A 19,197-nucleotide genomic window follows, 5' to 3' on the forward strand; every position below is an offset into this window, starting at 1 on the left:
TAATATATAAAATTAGAGATAGATATAAAATAACACGATAGTACTAAAAAGTAAAAAGCAGAGCTTGACTTGCGTAGATGCGATTCTCAAAAAAAAAAAAAAAAAAAAGGAAAAGACTAGCGTAGATTCGATTCGTCAGAGGAACTTGCCCAAAACCCTAGTGGGTAATTAAAATAAATAAAAAAGGAATCGGAATCTTTTGAAAGACTGAGTCAGAATCAACGGCTGCGATCATATATAATACCATAAAATCCCACAGGATTCCCTACCTAAACCAAGCCTCCACTCTCAATTCTCTCCTCCATTTTCTGTCACACACCCACAAAGAGAGACAGAGAGAAGCCGCCAGCCCAGCCATGTGTGGAATTCTCGCCGTCTTCGGTTGCATTGACAACTCTCAAGCCAAGCGCTCTCGCATCATCGAATTGTCTCGCAGGTTTTCAAATTCTCTCTAAAATGCTTTTTTTTTTTTTTTTCTTTTTCTTTTGATATGAAATCATGGTTTTGATGTTTGGTTCTATTAACACCACATTTTATACGATCACATTTTTCTCAACCAAATTCATTTTTTGTTGATTTGACTATATGCCATTTCTATCATTTCAAGCTCGATACAAACATGCATGCATACATACATATGTAAGCGTTTCCTAATTCTAAGCTCGCCTATATAAAAAGCAATCAACAAAAAGTTAAATAAGCTGACGCAATATCAGACGCTCTATTTTACTTTGCCTAACCAAAAATGCAAAATTAACTTCAATTTTGATCGTTGTTATTTTATTCTTTTTGTGGGGAATTTGGGATTCCATGTACATGTTGGCTTTGTTTTTTTTTTTTTTGGTTTATATGAGAGACAATGAAATGCTTATAACGCTAACAGTAATCGTGTTTGTTTTCGATTTATTTGGAAGTGTAGGTTGCGCCATAGAGGTCCTGATTGGAGTGGCTTGCATTGTCATGGAAACTGTTATCTTGCTCATCAACGGTTAGCTATCGTAGACCCTACATCCGGCGATCAGCCACTATACAACGAAGACAAGACCGTTGTTGTCACGGTATTTTCTATATCTATTGTGTTTTTTTTTTTTTTTTTTTCAATAAATCTAGTGGCACTAGAATTTTCAACAAGTGTTAGGCAATCGAGCTGGTGTCAGTGATGTGCCCATGTGAAAGTAACCAATCACAACTTGCTACCTTAAGAAAGTTGTGAAAAAAATTGTCTTGAATTCTTGATTGTTGTTCTTGGTTTTTTCCCCCTCACATGTATGTACTAGGCATTGAGGATAATTGATAACAAGTTCATATACATAGCATACACAACAAGATTGATATATATATGGACAAAGCTTCATGTTACTCATCTTAGAATTTTGGAACTCTGTCCTTAGGTTAATGGTGAGATATATAACCACAAACAATTGAGAGAGAAGCTGAAGTCTCACCAGTTTCGAACTGGAAGTGACTGTGAAGTGATTGCCCATCTTGTAAGTAATTGAAAACCTTTTCAGATTTTGTGCTCATACTTCTTATTATAAGCAATTGAGAACTTAGCTACTTATCTTTCCAGTATGAAGAGTATGGAGAAGATTTTGTGGACATGTTGGATGGCATGTTCTCCTTTGTTCTTCTTGACACCCGGGACAACAGTTTTATTGCAGCTCGTGATGCTATTGGTATTACCCCACTATATATCGGTTGGGGTCTTGATGGTATGTAACTTCATTTTGGTATGAGGAATGTTCTTTCTCTTGAGATCTAGGTGGATATATATATATATATATATTGAATGACGTAGGGAAGTTTCTAAAGAAGAGCCCTTTGGACTCGTCTCTAGATAGTAAAACCTACGGGCAACTGACCCTACCTGCTAGAACCAATTGCAGAGTAATCTAGGGGTTTCATCCCTAACGGGCTAGATCTAAGTGGAAGATTAAAAGTTGTTGGCTATCATATATTGGTCTCCTTTCCTATCTATAGAGCTGGTATGAGGGATGTCCCAAGCATTATTTAATCTTGCTTGGCTCCCAATATTTAGGTTCCTGTAGATTCTTTCTTAATTTATAATTTTCATTGTTGATATATTAATACTTTTATGCTTATAAAAACCATTCTGGTGCTAGACATTGTTTACATGGCAATGCTGATATCTCGTCTTGTGGTCAATGTTGATCATATATAAGAGCACTAGTATGTTTATTCCTATTTCATTTATATGCCTTTGTGGTTTACTTGTTTTAGTGAAGCCTAAAAGATTTGAGAAGATAAACTATTTTGTTAACGTCAACAAGGGATGGCAAGGAGGTTTTTTTTTTTTTTTTTTTTTTTTATTATTATCTTTCTACTTTGACATTCGTTCCTGTTCTTGATTAATTATGTTTTATTTATTATTATATATTTCTTAAGTGTAAATTATAGTAGTTGCAATCTTTGTTGATTTTAATCATTTCTAATAAGTGGGGTATGTTGACATATAAGATGGGCTTGATCATGGGAAAAAACTATAATGCTTCTAAGTTCCCATTTTCTCAGCTTTAGTGAGATCTTAAATTAGTGGTAATTTAAAGTCTACCCAGTTTGGCTCAGTTGATACTTTAACTTTTGTTTCGTACTTCATCTAGAGCTTGCCATTTAATCTGATATTTTATTTTTCAAAATCTTATTGAGGACCACATACTTTAATTAATGGTTGATCATATTTTGTAGGATCGGTATGGTTTGCTTCAGAAATGAAGGCTCTGAGTGATGATTGTGAAAGATTCATGTCTTTTCTCCCTGGGCATCTATATTCCAGCAAACAGGGTATACATCCACAGAGCTAGTGAAGAGCAAAGTTCTCTTTTGATTAAATAAAGTATTGGTTGTGCATTCTCAAAGTTGATGGACTAATCTTTGTTCTGGGTTGGTCTAAATTCTGAAATCTGTTTTGGATTTGGAGCTCCAATTCATGTTAATGAGGATTATTTTATTAATGCCTTTTATGGAATGTTCCTGAAGTTTTTTCAGAAAAATTTATAATCATATTGTTAATGGTCAAAGTTGGTTATGTTTTTTTATAACAAAAAAAGATCGTGTCTGAAATTTATTTTAAATTTTTTTTTTGGTTGTGGGGAACTCAAGACATTATGATTGATTTTAGAAATTTTAAACTTTGTACTTAGATGTGTTAGGCGTTCTGTGAACTGTTTATTTTATAATCTGTAACATGTTGACAGGAGCACTTAGAAGATGGTATAACCCACCATGGTTTTCAGAGCAGATACCCTCAACTCCATATGATCCTATACTTCTACGTGAGACCTTTAAGAAGGCATGCTCTGAACTTGTGCTTGTTTAAATTCTAGTGCTATTATTTTTGTTCTTAACCTGTAGGGCAATTAGTTTATCCTCTTTGAATTTGTGAAATATACCAGTTTAGTTGATCTTATTTTCTTGGTCATCTTGGATGTTACTGATTTTCTATATTAATTACTTCCTGTGTGCTATTCTTACTAAATGAAGACTTAGTGTTTTTAACTTCATTCTTCTGGTTTCTTGGTATCAAATTCATTTAGGCTGTGGTAAAGAGACTTATGACAGATGTACCATTTGGTGTACTTTTGTCTGGAGGACTGGACTCCTCTCTTGTTGCTGCAGTGGCTAGCCGCCATATGGTAGAATTAGAAGCTGCTTGTCAGTGGGGATCACAGTTGCACACCTTTTGCGTTGGTTTGAAGGTAATAATACTTGGTTATTATTTTTAGTCCTTCCTCTTTTATCTTTTTACTTTTTTGTGTCTAGGACGGGCTTTAATGATTCTAGTTACACAAATTTTTAGGTGACGAAAATAAAATGGAATCTATGAAGATAATTTTGTATGTTGTTTTTTTTTATAATTGATTTTGCATGTTGTTTTGTTACCTATTGTTATAAAATTTTTATTTATTTTAAAACTTTTATTAGTGCATGCAGATTTTGATTGCACAATATGTTGATATGAATATATATATATATATATATGAATAAATCACAATATGTTGATATGATAAAATGTAATCACTACAATCACCTTCTAGGCAAATGCCTACAAGTGAAACCAACAGTTTGGACCTATTAATGCTGATTGATTTTGTTGGACCTGGTTGATTTAATTCCATATCTTATGTAATCTAATTATGAGTTAGTTTGTTTTCATGTTGGATGTAATTTGGAAAGCCAATTAAAAGCCTAAAAGGCCCTGGACTCACTATTTTAAACAGTTGATCATGGATGAATGAAATTTGGTTTGAAAGTTTTCTCCAGTGTTTGGTGATGATTCCAAGCAAGCCCATGTGGTGATTTCTGGGTTACTATCTTTATCCCATGCTTGAATATTGGCTGGCTTAAGTCCAATGGCTTTTAAAACAGCTGTCTGAGTGCTTCTAGTGGTATCTATAAATTATTATAGTCAGTGATGAGGGCACTGACTTTGATCTGCTGTGTGACCTCTGTATAGGGTGTTAACAAGTTGATGCAGAATAGTGTGAAATTGACCTGGTTATTGACATCTTAATTGTTTATCTTACATGTGCAAAATTTGGTGTTACTGAGACAATAATTTGCTATTTTGTGTGTCTCTTGATTGTTTTCCTGAAATTAATTTTTTATTTGATTTATGGTTATGGATTATCTTTTTATATGTTTATGTGCTCTTTTCCATTTTCTAATATTCAGGGTTCTCCTGATCTGAAAGCTGCTAGAGAGGTAGCAGATTATCTTGGAACTCGCCATCATGAGTTTCACTTCACCGTTCAGGTAATCACTTATGGTTTCCCTCCTTTTTTTCCCCACAAGGGGGCAAAAGGCTCAGATTTGTTTAGTTCAAGTATATGAGAAATGTTTCTTCTCTTTGGCATTTCAGGAAGGCATAGATGCACTTGAGGAAGTCATTTACCATATTGAAACATATGATGTTACAACTATCAGAGCTAGCACACCAATGTTTCTCATGTCTCGAAAAATTAAATCTTTGGGAGTGAAAATGGTTCTTTCTGGGGAAGGTTCAGATGAAATCTTTGGGGTTACTTATACTTCCACAAGGCGCCTAACAAGGAGGAGTTTCACCAAGAAACATGTCAAAAGGTATCCACACAGTACCTTTTTCAGTTTTTTGTGGTAGATCATTGTGTGCATGTAAAATTGCTTGATTCCGTTTTTCTACCATGTTATTATTTGACATTTTGTGATACTGCAACAGATTAAATCTCTTCATCTGTATGACTGCCTGAGGGCCAATAAGTCAACTTCAGCTTGGGGTCTTGAAGCTCGTGTACCCTTTTTAGATAAAGAATTCATCAATGTTGCTATGAGCATTGATCCTGAGTGGAAATTGGTATCACACTTGTTGACTCTGGTTTTACATTTTGTTTTCACAGTTTTAACCTGCAGAGCAGTTCAGATATAATATGTGATCAGAATGCAATATCCGTCAGTGGCTACCTACCTATAAAAAAATTTAAGGAATTTATGGTTGTTATTAATTAGAAAACTATCTATTAGCTGGTGTTTGCCATTGGCATTTATATCTTACACGCCTCAGTGCATATCAACACATATTACAATTTTGATTTTTCTCGGCCGCTTTCTGTGCTTCTGTTTCTAATTCTTACGGCCCATGATGATTGAATATGCATCTCGAGTTCCATTTCTTACTATTCTGGATTTTCTTTATTCTTAGGGGTAGGAAGTATCCTAGTATATGGTGCTTATTTCAGTATAGGCGCCTCAAGAATTGAAATAGGGTAGGGGAGATCGTTCAGAAATCTCTAAATTATTTTTATATCAATTTAAAGATTATGATGTCAAATGAAACACCATTCTGAAATTAATTGTCCATTTATGATGGCAATTGCTTTGGAATTTGTATATGTAACCCCCCTTTTGTTTTGAATGTACCTATTAGTTACTTCCATGTATTTGCAATGACAGATTAGGCCTGATCTTGGAAGAATTGAAAAGTGGATCCTACGCAATGCATTCGATGACGAACATAACCCATATTTGCCAAAGGTTGGGGTTATTGTGCTTTTGCTACATTCCCATCCATCATTCTGCCCAAACTTCTTACATGTTTTGTTTGTTTTTTTTTTTTCCCTACATTTTCTTATATTTGACTTGAATATGTAATATTTGTGCAATAATTGTTGGAATTCTTTGTTTTTTGGTTATAGCACATACTATACAGGCAGAAGGAACAGTTTAGTGATGGTGTTGGGTACAGTTGGATTGACGGCTTGAAGGATCATGCAAACAAACAAGTATGCATAGTTTGAATTTGTGGGATTGGTGATATGAGTTATATTGCTTAATCAGTTTTGTTGCCATATACCATTTGGAGCCAGAGCTGTAGTTAACTTTTTTTGACTTTCCAGATCATGAAACATAAGCAATACTTCTTCCTTGGCTGCATATGATTATTTCTCATTTTTCTGTTCATTACTGGCCAGGTAACAGATGCAATGTTGACGAATGCAAGCTTTATTTACCCTGAAAATACTCCTGCCACAAAGGAAGCATACTACTATAGGTCTATATTTGAGAAGTTCTATCCTAAGGTTGGTCTTTGCATGTTTCCAATGAGAGTTAAGAGTGGTGTATATTTGCTTGTTTTTGTTTATCATTATCTTTAATTATCTACCATCTGTGGTGTTAGATTTTCTTCCATTCTCATCTTGAAAGGGCAATATTGAAGTCACAGTTCTAAATTTCTAAATTTTCTCCTTTTCTTTCCCACACCTTATTTTCAATTAAATGGAAGATCAATATCTACTGGAGTGTTGCCTGCTGACTATTGTATACATTATCTTTAAAATTTTATTACAAATACTTATTTTCAATTTGCCATTTCTGAACAGAATGCTGCAAGGTCAACAGTTCCTGGAGGTCCTAGTGTAGCATGCAGTACAGCAAAAGCTGTGGAATGGGACGCTGCGTGGTCAAAAAATCCTGATCCGTCTGGTCGTGCTGCCCTTGGTGTTCATGCAGCTGCATATGAGGAAGAAGTGGATGCTAAGGACGCCAATCTGATAAATGGCTCCCCTCAAAAGCTACCAGGGATTGTAGAGAAAGCTACAACGGTTGTTTGATTGAGGACTTCCTCACTTTTTTATTTGTCACGTCACTTAAAATTTGTTCTTGACGGGTAGGTATCTGGTTTCTTGGTTACACTTTGATTCATTTAAATATGCACCAAATCTTTTTTTTTTGGGGGGCAAGGAAATTGGGTTATTGACTTATTGTACAGTCCATGTATCATGGAAAGCATTTTGCATGAGATTGTGTATTGTTTTTGGTGATAATTTGATAGTTACAACGAGTGAGGGGTGATTTGAATCTTGAATGTCTCCGTTAAAAATACTAGAATGTGTGTAATCAGTTAAGCTACAAGGCTCTTGGTGAGATTATGTAGTTAATAACACCCTTTTCTGGTATTGTGACAGACCCTGATACAAAAGGCTTGTGGCTGTGAAGTTCCCGTCATTTGCATCAATTCGGCTCTCTCACAACTGTTTTGTAATCAATTTCTGGATTGTTGGTTGCTAGGCTATTAGAGTTCTGTACTTGTCTTTTCCCAGGTTTCTTGTGTAGACTTAGATTACTCTCTTAACAATTTTAAGCTTGACAATTTCATGTGGTTGTGAATGGATGTTTAATTTGTTGTACCTTTTTTCCCCCAGTATTTGAGAAACCTTGGTCCAAAAAACGAATGGTCATTTCAAACAAATGTATTTTGCTAATAAGCTCTAATTCAAACAACACTTACTTCACCTGTAGCAATGTGGAAGTAAGGTCGGACGTTAGAATTCACTACTTGTGTGTATCATACCAATAAAAAATGCAATTATATTGGTTAAATACAAATATGTTGGCCATGTACATAATAACATGGCCATGTTCATAAAAAGTTGAATCCGATACAAATTAGGAAAAGCTGTTATTTTTTATAGTTACAAACTATTTTACAATATTTTTACAAAATGTTGATATGGACCCACTACTAACATTAATTTTTAATTTACTAGTAACTACTTATCATATCAGTAATTTGTAAAAAATGTTGTAAAATAGTTTATAGTTATAGGATTTATTTATTTCTTTTAGAAACAAACTAACTATTAAACACACACACTTAATTACACTATCTTACTGGGCATTTTTCTTTCTAGTTGGTCACTTCTTTTTCTTCTAATTTAATTTAGAAGTAAACTTATCCGCTTACTTTTATTTTTCCCGATCATTCAATAATTGGAAAAAGAGAATTTGAATATTCAATACCAACCTTTTTTTTTTTTTTTGATCATTTAATAATTGGGAAAAGAGAATTTGAATATTCAACACCAACCATTTTCTTTTTTCAATCATTCAATAATTGGGAAAAGAAAACATAGCTTTATTCATGTATGAGTATCAAAAAAATTTTAGCAACTGTGAACGGTAAAGTTGTATATATATACAACCCTATTGTTCATGAGCTGTAAACATAAATATAGGTATTTTATTCCCTCTCTCTCTCTCTCTCTCTCTCTCATACTTTAGCATCTCTCTCACTCTCATGAGTTGTAAAATAATTTTTTATATTATTTGATAGTACAATTTATATATTTTAATGAGTTGTATGTAAAAATAGAAATTGAAATGTTGAGAGAGTTGTAAAATGAAATGGTAAAATAGATAAAATAAGTTTTGAAGTTGTAAAACAGATGTTTTTTAACAACCTGGATTGTGAATACTTATCCAACCACTTGGATAAAACTTTATTGAATAAATCAACAATCCTCTGCTTTATTGGAGTATGAAGAACACAAAATAGATAGATCACTTTTTTAGCAGTGCAGCATAAAAAGAAAAATTACACTTCACTCTAAACTATATACCATCTTTTTACATTTACCCCCTAAACCATGAAAAAACACGTTTACTCTCTTTCCTAAACTATTATCCACATAAAACTTGCCCCCATAAACTAGGAGAGTACACAATTACTCCTATAAACTATTACTCGTGCAACACTTATATCCCTTCTCATGAGTAATAGTTTAGGAAAGTAAGTATAAATTGGCATAGTTTATGAGAAAAAGTGTAAAAGGAGTATAGTTTAAGGAAAAATTATTTACCTAAAAAGTAAATGCTCTCATTGTTAGATCTCTTCTAAACATGTAAGGAAGTAAATTTTCGTAATTCTAGTCCTTGTAAACTGAACGTTCATCACTTGACTCCCCACCCCTCACCAAAAGGACCAAAAGAAAAAAGAGAATGCATGTTTCAGTTCTGAGACTGCACATTGTTTTGCTTGGACCACTACTCATATTATCAAACAGTATACCATCAGCATTCACCTTTTACCCAAAACTGGCAGTTCAAAAAACACGAGCCCTCTTTGTATATACAGGGGCGAATACATATGTACAAAAATATACTGAGTTGAAGCATATCTTGGTATATACAAAGACCCTCCACTCTCAGTTCTTAACTAGGAAGACAATCAGCAATCAGCATTATGCAACAGTACTAAGCTGCTACCTCACTAAGAAGGTGGCCAATCATCAAACGAGTTTGCAGAGCATTTACCATCGGCAAATCCCAGGTGCCTCTGTTCGGCTTAAAGAAAGTATTTCCTCGTACTTTGAAGCATATACAAAGGCCCACAACTGCATTTACATAAAGAAATTTGGATTATTTTTTTTAATTTTTATTTTTTCAATACAAAAGAGATATTACATCAATTAACAAATGCACCACAACCAAGTAACTGGTAAGCCAAGCTGTAGAAAACATGTGTGCTTGTATGTGTGTGTGTGTGTGTGAGAGAGAGAGAGAGAGAGAGAGAGAGAGAGAGACAGTAAATTTTTTCACACCTCAACTTCCTTCACTTCAAAGTCTTCAGTGTGTGCAAGACAAGGGTTTCCATATGTTTCCGAAACAGAACTTGATCCATTCAAACTGCAAGAGAAAAAAATCAAGATAGTTACAAAACTAATATAGCAACATCTTCTTTTATCCCCCTCAAAAAAAAAAAAAAAAAAAAAAAAAAAAAAAATCTTTTATCCTGGAACTAAGGTATGCTACTATAGAAAGATTCAACAAAACAAAGGGGGAGGGATGATGTGGCAGAATTCTCACAGATCACTATCCAAATACAGTGCAAAGTGACCACCTCCACCAATTGCTAGAAAGTCGGTGGAGCACAGAGTGAAATAGCGATTTACACCTGCTCATATATAACAAGGCATTCCACCAAAATTAGTCTTGCATACCAAACCAAAAGGTTGAACAAAAACCCAGCACCATTCTGAGAAAGTGGTCCCTTTCAAGGCAGGTTTAGGTTCAGGACCACGCTGCTGTGTGCGTGCCTTTAATAATTTTTCCACATAATTATACTTCTATGACATCCAATTTGAGGTAGAACCAGAGAGTCAAATCTCTACCATGATCTCATTAATTTTACTGCTTGACTTAAACCTAGAATTAAAATGTTACAGGAAACTAAAATATATAGATGATAGCTTCTTACTGTTGACATTTACTTTGTAAATGACAACATACATTTTTGAAAATAAATAATAAATTTTTTTTCAATTCCAGCAAAGCATTACAAAAAAAGGGACACAACTCAAATTTCAGACAATAAGAAAATGGAAATTTACATCAAGCATGCAATCTTTTGGAGGGATCAGTAAATGGCAAATGTAGCAAATCAAAATCCAGTTTCCCATGATGAAATTATCTGTCTTTATCTAGCTCTTAGGAACTAACCTAGGATACACGGAAAAGAGACAACTTCATGGGGTGTTTGAATCCCCTAGGCAAACATTTCAAATTTTTACAACTTGAGCTGGTTGAACTGGTGAATGGTTGAGTGGTTTGCTGGATTGACCTATGGTTTGCAAATTTCACTGGTATTATTTAAAACGCACGGTTTTCAGAAATTTTTTTTTTTTTTTTTAAAAGTAATAGATTGACTTCTGTTCATGGTTAACCCAGTCCAACCAGGAAGTCCAGTCTGGATTTGAAAACCATGTGCATATGGATCCTCAATTCAACAGAGTAAAGACTAACTGGGGTTGGCCATTGCATATACATATCTTCTAAGCACTCAAAGAATAATAGTATAGCAATCATTTCTGTTGTTATTTGTAATCCTAGTTGGTAGAAAGCATAATGTTTATCACACATTCCACTTCTTTGTGATAACAATGTTAACTACATCGATTAAGCAAGAGAAAACAAATGTAGCTTGTTGCTTTCCATTTTGAATACGCCTAAGACTCAAATGTCTATGGGAAATCACAGACAAGTTGTTTGTGAAAGCTAATATGCAGTAGTAAGTACCTGTGGGGCGGAATATAACAGGATGACCCGGTTTATTTGTAAATACAAATGTATCATTTGTTCCCTGTTCAATGTCTGGTGTCAAAATGATTCATAAAACAAAATACTTCGCTGAATGAACCCAAAAAAATTATGTGTTTCAGCAACACCTGATATCTTCTCTTGTCGGTTGGTCTTAGAGGGGCCTCAACCATGCCACCAAATACTGCACCTCGATTGTCTCCAACCACCTGAAAGAATAGTAAGATCATATAATAAATACAAAAGTTTTATCCTGAATTTAAGTGTGTGTGCTGACACCCAAAAATTTATATAACACAAATTGTGTTCCTAGCTTAACAATAGAAATAAAAGAGGTCATCTTTCTCAAATTAACAACATAATTGTTCTGAAACCTCAAGCTTCTAGAAAATTTGGAAAATTGATATGTACATCTGCCCAAAGAATTTAAACTTTCAAACTATGTTAAAATCCAATTTTTCCTATGAATTCATCTACAAGAAAAACATATTTCTTCAATGATTTGAACACCTAAATAAGTCTTTCACGATTTTCTACTCGAAGACAGTAATTAAATATATGAATTCCAAGTTAATCTCCAGAAAAAAAAAATTTATAATTACCAGCAAGCTAGATCCAGGCCAAAGCATGCTCCTTCTGTACAGGGTTGAAAGTGATATGCCATGCCTCCATGTACTGCAGAGGTCAATAGATATGTTAAGCAAAAGTACATAATTGATAGTAACGGCAAGATTTTTTTACAACTTTAGGAAGATCCAAATTCAATTATGCAAATGAAATTTCACACCACCTATAGAGCAATAACCATTTCCTCCCCTGAACAAGTGTGGGAAGTGATGCATAAAGAGCACTTCTGGTTTTCTCTGAAAGAAGCAAAGACGGTTCAGAAATGTCTGGGACTTCGATCAAAGCCAGACACTCTTTCTCATTTTGCACATTCTTCATCTCAACTCCAGCTAATTCAGCAGCATTATTCCCATCAACTTTTATCTCAGAGTCACCCTTACGATCCTGGGATCGATAGCCACCAATTCTTGCAGCCTTGTACATAGCTCTACCAAGTGATTGTTTGCCCCTAGAAAACAAACTTTTCTTCCCACCACTTTCTTTTATTACATTGTCTGATTGCAGGTCACCTGATTCGACTTCGTCATTCTTTTGCTCATCTGATTTTGATTTATCTTCAGCCTCAGAGGATGACAATAGAGAGTAGAGAAAAGCGCTAAATGATGAAGTATCAGGCCCATCCACTAAATCCCCAGAACCCTCTTCATTAATTGACTCTAGTTGACTTATTTTCGACTCACTCACATCTTCCTAACAAAACAAAAACTACAGAGTTAGAATCTGGACAAGTTAATGAATAGTCTAAATTCTAAACTCAACAAAATCATAATTCAAGCAATATTAATGTTTATCTGGATGAAGGGTTTTGTTCCTATATGCTATGCATCCTAAACATCAGTCTCATATTTTTTTAGTTCATAATGAAATAACTTCCATTGTATGATAAATTGATCACAAACAAAAAATACACATAAACCCCATCCATGGTTAGAGCCAATCAGAGCTCTAAGATTCCAAACAATTAGCTTGATGACTTGTAGAACATATATAATAAAACCCCACATAGGGAACCAGAACCCCAATAACCAAAAAACCCCCAAATTCTGAAACTTGCATTAAAATATAAAAAATCAACCACAAAAAAGTGAAAAAAGGATAGAAAAGTCAAGATTTTCAAGGCATAGCAGAGGGAGAGAGATACTTACATGAGGTGTAGGAGGATGAGGATGAGGTTTGGAAGGTTTGTCAGAGATGGGGTTGAGGATGACAGTGGTGAGATCAGACACAAAGTGAGCTGCTTTGTTCCTCAGAGATTGCTGTCTACCCATTTTTCAAAATACAATAAAAACACATAAAAGATGGAATTTTACAGTACAATTTTCAACACATATGATATGATGATTCTTGATTCTGTATTCCCACCTTTTTTTTTTTTGGCCAAAAGTACTATGTTACAATTACAATCTTTTTCTCTCTTTTTATATTAAAGAATTTCAAGTGTCTGGGTAAGGAGGAATTGGCAGGAGAAGAAGGAGTATGTCCAAAGTAACATAGCTTTCAAAGCAGTTGAATTTGTTGCCACCCAACAAAAGATATTAACCTATGGCATTAGCAGCACACAGAAGTAGAACTTGGAGGTGATAGACTAAGGTGACCCGACAGGGTCGTGTAATGGACGTCAAAAGAATACTCGGTGACCTTGTTGTAGGCTTCAATGTTATCTAGTCTCTAGTACTTTAAAGTACGTTAAATAGTAATTAACTTAGGGGATGGACGGAAGGGACTCCATGGCCCAATGGATAAGGCGCTGGTCTACGGAACCAGAGATTCTGGGTTCGATCCCCAGTGGAGTCGTCGTACTTTCATATATATATATATATGTTGTTATTTTTGCTCAAAGTAGTCATTGACGACGTCGTTTTCATTCATATCTATCCTCACGGCACTGACGTGGGCTTATTTCTTGGATAAGTGAAGTAGGTCCATTAAAGAAGTACTGAGTTGGCCCACTCTTTCTGGATTTTCCTTTTGATTTTTTTTGAGATTTTCCTTTTGGATTTTCCTTTTGTAGATTGACCCATCTTTCATTATCATCCTTCATTCTATGTAGAGTTAGGGGTGGCAAAATTGTACACAATTCATGAACCTGACATAATAAGATATGAAATTAATAGATTATGGGTTGAGACTTAATGAGTTCGTATCATATTCAGATTGACACGATTAACCCGTTTAATAAATAAGTTGTGTTAGTGTTCAACCTATAGAATCTGTTTGACCCGTCTGATCCGTTTAATTAAATGACATTTACTAATATATCCTTCAAACCCAAGGTATATAAACTTATTAGTAGTTGTGGTTTACTTCTTCTTCTTCTTCAAAAAAAAAAAAAAAAAAAAAAAGAGAACTTATGGCTTATTTTCTTTGACATAATGTGATTGATTATTTATGATATTAAAATATACTTTAGTTTTGAACTAGCCTTATCACATGCACTTCGCGCTTGAGATGAGGTTTTTTTTTTGGATTTAGTGATCCTATTTTATAGCAAAAATAAAATAAAATAAAATAATATAAACTTGTGTCTTTATTTTTTTATTTTGAAAATCTAATTTTTAAGTGGATAGAGCAATTTGAAAATCAACAGGAGAATATCCCTATTTTTTAAGCAATATTTTAGTGAGAATTAGAGTTGTATTTTTACCGGATTGTTATTTAATTTTGTCTCTACTTAAACATAGAGATAATTATTTGTGATGTTACTCGTTAGTTCTGAATTTTATATTAAAAATATTTATTTGTTTGTTTTTTCATAATTTTTTTTTTTAATTTTGATATAATTTGATAAACAAGTCGACACGACTGACTCATTTAATAAATGAGTTGTGTTAGGGTTGAGTAATCTTGATCCGTTTAATAAACATGTCAGGTTAGTGTTAACTTATATAGTCGGATATTCATGAGTTGACACGACACGAATCTAATACGCGAACACGAATTGTCACAACTACATAGCATATAGAAAAACATGATCAAATTAAAATTGAAATGTGATGCAACATGACGTGCCTTTGTAGCCTTTTTATTTATTTTTATTGCTTCCTAGTCTATTAAACCAATTAAGGATAGCAGCGAGGTAAGTTAAAGTTGATGAAAACATTTAATGTTTTGTTACGACATCAATGAGAGAGAGAGAGAGAGAGAGAGAGAGAGAGAATGGAGAATGTGAAGAATGGGAAGAGGCAATAATGAAAGGTCTAAAGGGAGAGACAAGTACTTTTAAGATAATAATATTAAGATGATACACATGAAAAAAATTAAAATTAAATATATGGGATGGGATGGGATGAAATAGACAAAATACATCTTTGGGGTGAGACAAATGCATTTTACCTTTTCTTTGAACCCAAACTTGGGTGAGGTTTGGAAGGATGCATTCTATTATTTGACTACGACACCAGGGAGGTAAGAGCGAGCGAGATAATATAGAATGGGAAGGGGCAAACAATGAGGTACTAAAGAAAGAGATTATTATTATTATTATTTTTTTTTTTAGCAGAAAAGAAAGAGACGGTAATATGATAGTACATTAAAAATTAAAATCATACATATTGGGTGGGGCATGATACATTTAAAAAAAAAAAAAAAAAATCATCTCTTGGGCAAGATGAAGACATTTTGCCAAATTCTTTAAACCCAAATTTGTGTGAGCTTTGTGTTACTCAAATATTATGCTCTTATTAAGTTGTTAAAATCTAGAATAAGCCTTAAACCACAAGTTTAGGCTCCAAAACTAGAGTTGTAAATTAAATAAAGTCTTAAACCTTAAGTCCGTTTAGTTGGGAGGATGAAAAAGTAGAATGATAGAAAATGAAGAGATGATAGAAAAGTTGGAGGATAGAAAAGTGGGAGGATAAAAAAGATTTTAGTTTCCCTCATTTGTGTTTGGTTGAGAAAGTGAAAAAGTGGAGAGATAAAAAAAAAATTGTTTGGTTAAAAATAAAGTTTGTATAAATTTACTATCATGCCCCTATTAAATAAAACAAAAAGTAACTCATTATACTTTAAAAAAATTGTGTATAGATGGACACTTCAGTAAAAAAAAAAAAAAACCCAAAACTTTTTTCTAAAGAAAAATGGAACAAAACAAAATCAACCAAAATTAATGAGAAAATAAACATATGAGTACCAAAAAAAAAAAAAGAAGAAGAAGAAAAAAAAAAAAAAAAAAAAAAAAAAAGCCAACACGAAGAAAGAAAAAAAGAAGGGAAAAAAGAAGAAGAAGAAGAAAGAACCCAACACACGATAGTAACAGGAAGAAAAAAAAATCAAAGGAAGAAAAGAGACAAAAATGTAAAATTGGCCCTCTAACTTTAGCTTTTGTAATTTCAGTCCTCTAACTTTCAACTTTATCATTTCAGTCTTTTAAATTTTAATTTTTGTCAATGTAGTCTTCTGTTAGAATTCAGTTATCTTTTTCCGTTAAGTGATCAAAACTACACCGTTTTGACATTTTTTTTAATAATAATTTTCATAGGTAAAAGAAAACTTAAAAAAAAAAGGCTGTAAAAAAAGAAAAAAACATGTCGGAAAACAAGTCGGAAATGGCGAACGCAAATCCAGAGGGAATCGGCGGAGTCGGATGAGTTGGAACGTGTGGCCACGAACGTCTCTCCTCTCCGACGTCGAATCACTGAAATCCTCTCTCTCCACTTCGAACTCCAAACTCCAGTTCGTCGTTGGACCGCTTCTCGACTCATTCCTCGAGTCGCGAACTGTATTGCAGAACGTCAATCTCGCCCTTGGCTCAATCTCCACCTGTGTCCGCTTGATAGAGATCTGTTCCCAATCGAACTACCACTTGTCTCGGAACAACTTCTACATGGCATTGAAGTGTTTGGACTCGATCGAGACCAAGTTGCTGGACAAAACGTCGTCGTCTACGCTCAGGCGAATGCTGGAGAATAAGATCCCGAAGATTCGCATGCATATCGAGAGGCTAGTGAGCAAAGAGTTCGACGATTGGCTCGTCGAGATCTGAGTCGTGAGCCGGAACTTAGGTCGGTTAGCCATAGGCCAAGCCTCCTCGGCTCGTCAGCCCGAAGAGGATCTTCGAATCAGGCAGCGCCAAGCAGAGGAGCATAGTCGGCTTAGTCTTTGTGACTGTGTTTATGCTCTTCAAGACGAAGATGAAGACGAAGACGATCAACATGACCAACACGACGCCGTTGGGCTCAGTAACGGACTTGGAAACGACAGTCATAGTGGTGGTTTCAATTTGACTCCTCTGTACAGAGCTTCTCACTTTTTCCGAATTATTAAAAAAAAAAAAACCCACATGAAAACGGCGTCGTTTTTGGTGTGTTTAACGCCAACAGTAACAGACCTTTAACAGAGCCTTGAATTGAAAAAAAATTGAAAGTTAGAGGACTAAATTGACAAAACTGAAAATTAGAAGACTGAAATGAAAAAATGTGAAAGTTAGAAGGTCAGTTTTGCATTTTTACCAAAAAAAAAGAAAATCAAAGGAAGAAAAAAGAAAAGAAAAGCCAATACATTGGAGATTTGAAGTGGAATTTCAAGGATATTTTTGGAAGTTTATGTCTTGACTCTCAATTTTCTCTTTGATAGACTTGGAGAAAAAATATTTAGACTCTATTATTTATTTTTTTTCCTTTTTACCCAACCAAACACAATATAAAAAATTTTCAATCCTATTTTCTCTTCAAAATTTTTCACAATCCTATTTCATCTTCGAACAGACACAGGTTAGGCTCGAGAGTCAAGACATCCTTAGAGACCGTTTGGCCCCAACGTTTTTCAGCGTTTACGATTTTCTTTGCGGTAGGACCCAGCTACAGTAACCGAAGTTTAACGCCCAAAATAACGCTGAAAGCCAGCTACAGTAGCCGAAGTTGAAAGCCCAGAATAACACTGAAATGCAGAACGCACCGTTTCATTAACTTTTTCAAAATACAAAACGCACCGTTCACAACAGGGGTTGAACGTACTGTTCACAAACACTTGCACTTGCTGAAGCAGATTGACCCAAAGCAACAAACGGTAATCTCCAACGGTCTCTTGAGCAATTCCTTTCTTCCTCTCACCAACCGTGCAAAGCTGGATTCAATGTTCATGAATGCCCCGTCCTCCTTGTCTTCAATGAGAGGCACCTACCCACCATCCCGCAATAAATCATCAAAAAAAAAAAAAAAAAAAAAAAAAAGTACAAAAGTAACAATGACAAAGAAAGCTATAGGATTACAAGATATTTCTCTTTGCATGATTGCATTTGCCAGTAGACATGAATTCAGAAGTGGGGGATTATCTTTCGTTCAAATACATGCCTCTGGTTGAGTAGAAGCATAACAAGATAATCATTTCACTTGATATTTTATTTGATTATGACCAAATATAAGGATTGTAATTTTATTTTATTTCCTGGATATACATTATTTTGGCACTACATATATCCTTAAGTACGTAATATCATTGCTTGTGGACTGTAAAGTGTGAACTGGATCCATTATACTTTAAATTCTGAAGGATTATGGTCAAGATAAAACAAAAGGATTGAATTTTATTTCATAAATGCACACCATTTTGGAATGAATCCAGATTAACAAGGGAATGAATCCAGAATAAATAAGATGTAAAAGAAGGACTAAATTTTAGGAGTGAAGGTTTGTGTTTGCGTGTCGAATTCACGCTGTGTTGACTTATAAGTATTTGACTATATGAGTTAACACAAACCCGACATATTTATTAAATGGGATAAGATCCCTCAACTCTAACATGATCTATTTATTAAACGGGTAAGTTATATCGACCTGTTTAACAAATTTTATTAAAGTGAAAAAAAAAAATACAAATTTTAGTATTAACCAAATTAATCTAAACTATGAAAAACCAAAAAAAATAAATAAATTTTTTAAATATAAAATTCATAAATAACAAGTAAATATATCACAAATAATCATTCAAAATTAAATCATATCTTAATATCACAAATAATTAATCACAATATGTCAAAAAAATAAACCACAACAACTAATGAGTTTATATAACTAGAGTTTGAAGCGTATATTGATAAAATTTCATTTAATTAAATGGGTCAAACAAGTTCTATAAGTTAGACATGAACTTGATACGTTTACTAAACAAATTAGTCCAACCAACCCGAATATAACATGAATCCATTAAGTCTTAGCTTATAACCTGCTAATTTCATGTCATGTCAAATTCCTCTCCCCCCCCCCCCCC

The 19,197-nt window shown here is 34.0% G+C and overlaps 2 protein-coding genes and 1 non-coding gene across 3 annotated transcripts; 2 read left to right on the forward strand and 1 right to left on the reverse strand.

The window, feature by feature from the left end:
- The first annotated feature begins 245 nt into the window (after positions 1-245).
- On the forward strand, positions 246-7,352 carry LOC112002291 (asparagine synthetase [glutamine-hydrolyzing] 3). The gene is given in 15 exon segments (XM_065772785.1): positions 246-436; positions 920-1,058; positions 1,392-1,487; positions 1,571-1,712; positions 2,707-2,802; positions 3,216-3,310; positions 3,555-3,716; positions 4,693-4,773; positions 4,880-5,033; positions 5,036-5,100; positions 5,216-5,350; positions 5,947-6,027; positions 6,189-6,275; positions 6,465-6,572; positions 6,873-7,352. Coding segments are annotated over 15 exon segments (1,752 nt in total). The 5' UTR covers positions 246-356; the 3' UTR covers positions 7,104-7,352.
- A 1,970-nt stretch (positions 7,353-9,322) lies between these two features.
- On the reverse strand, positions 9,323-13,616 carry LOC112002301 (uncharacterized). The gene is made up of 8 exons (XM_024034458.2): positions 13,140-13,616; positions 12,158-12,684; positions 11,970-12,042; positions 11,496-11,576; positions 11,347-11,410; positions 10,138-10,225; positions 9,873-9,957; positions 9,323-9,665 (listed from the first exon to the last, which is right to left on the reverse strand). The coding sequence occupies exons 1-8, from the start codon at positions 13,260-13,262 to the stop codon at positions 9,582-9,584; spliced, it is 1,125 nt and encodes a 374-aa protein (XP_023890226.1). The 5' UTR covers positions 13,263-13,616; the 3' UTR covers positions 9,323-9,581.
- Positions 13,617-13,715: 99 nt separating this feature from the next.
- Positions 13,716-13,788, forward strand: TRNAR-ACG (transfer RNA arginine (anticodon ACG)). Its single transcript has one exon. It is a non-coding gene; the product is annotated as a tRNA-Arg (tRNA).
- The last annotated feature ends 5,409 nt before the right edge of the window (positions 13,789-19,197 follow it).

This window comes from Quercus suber, unplaced genomic scaffold, assembly GCF_002906115.3.
Source record: "Quercus suber isolate HL8 unplaced genomic scaffold, Cork oak 2.0 scaffold_64, whole genome shotgun sequence".
Lineage (NCBI taxonomy): Eukaryota > Viridiplantae > Streptophyta > Magnoliopsida > Fagales > Fagaceae > Quercus > Quercus suber.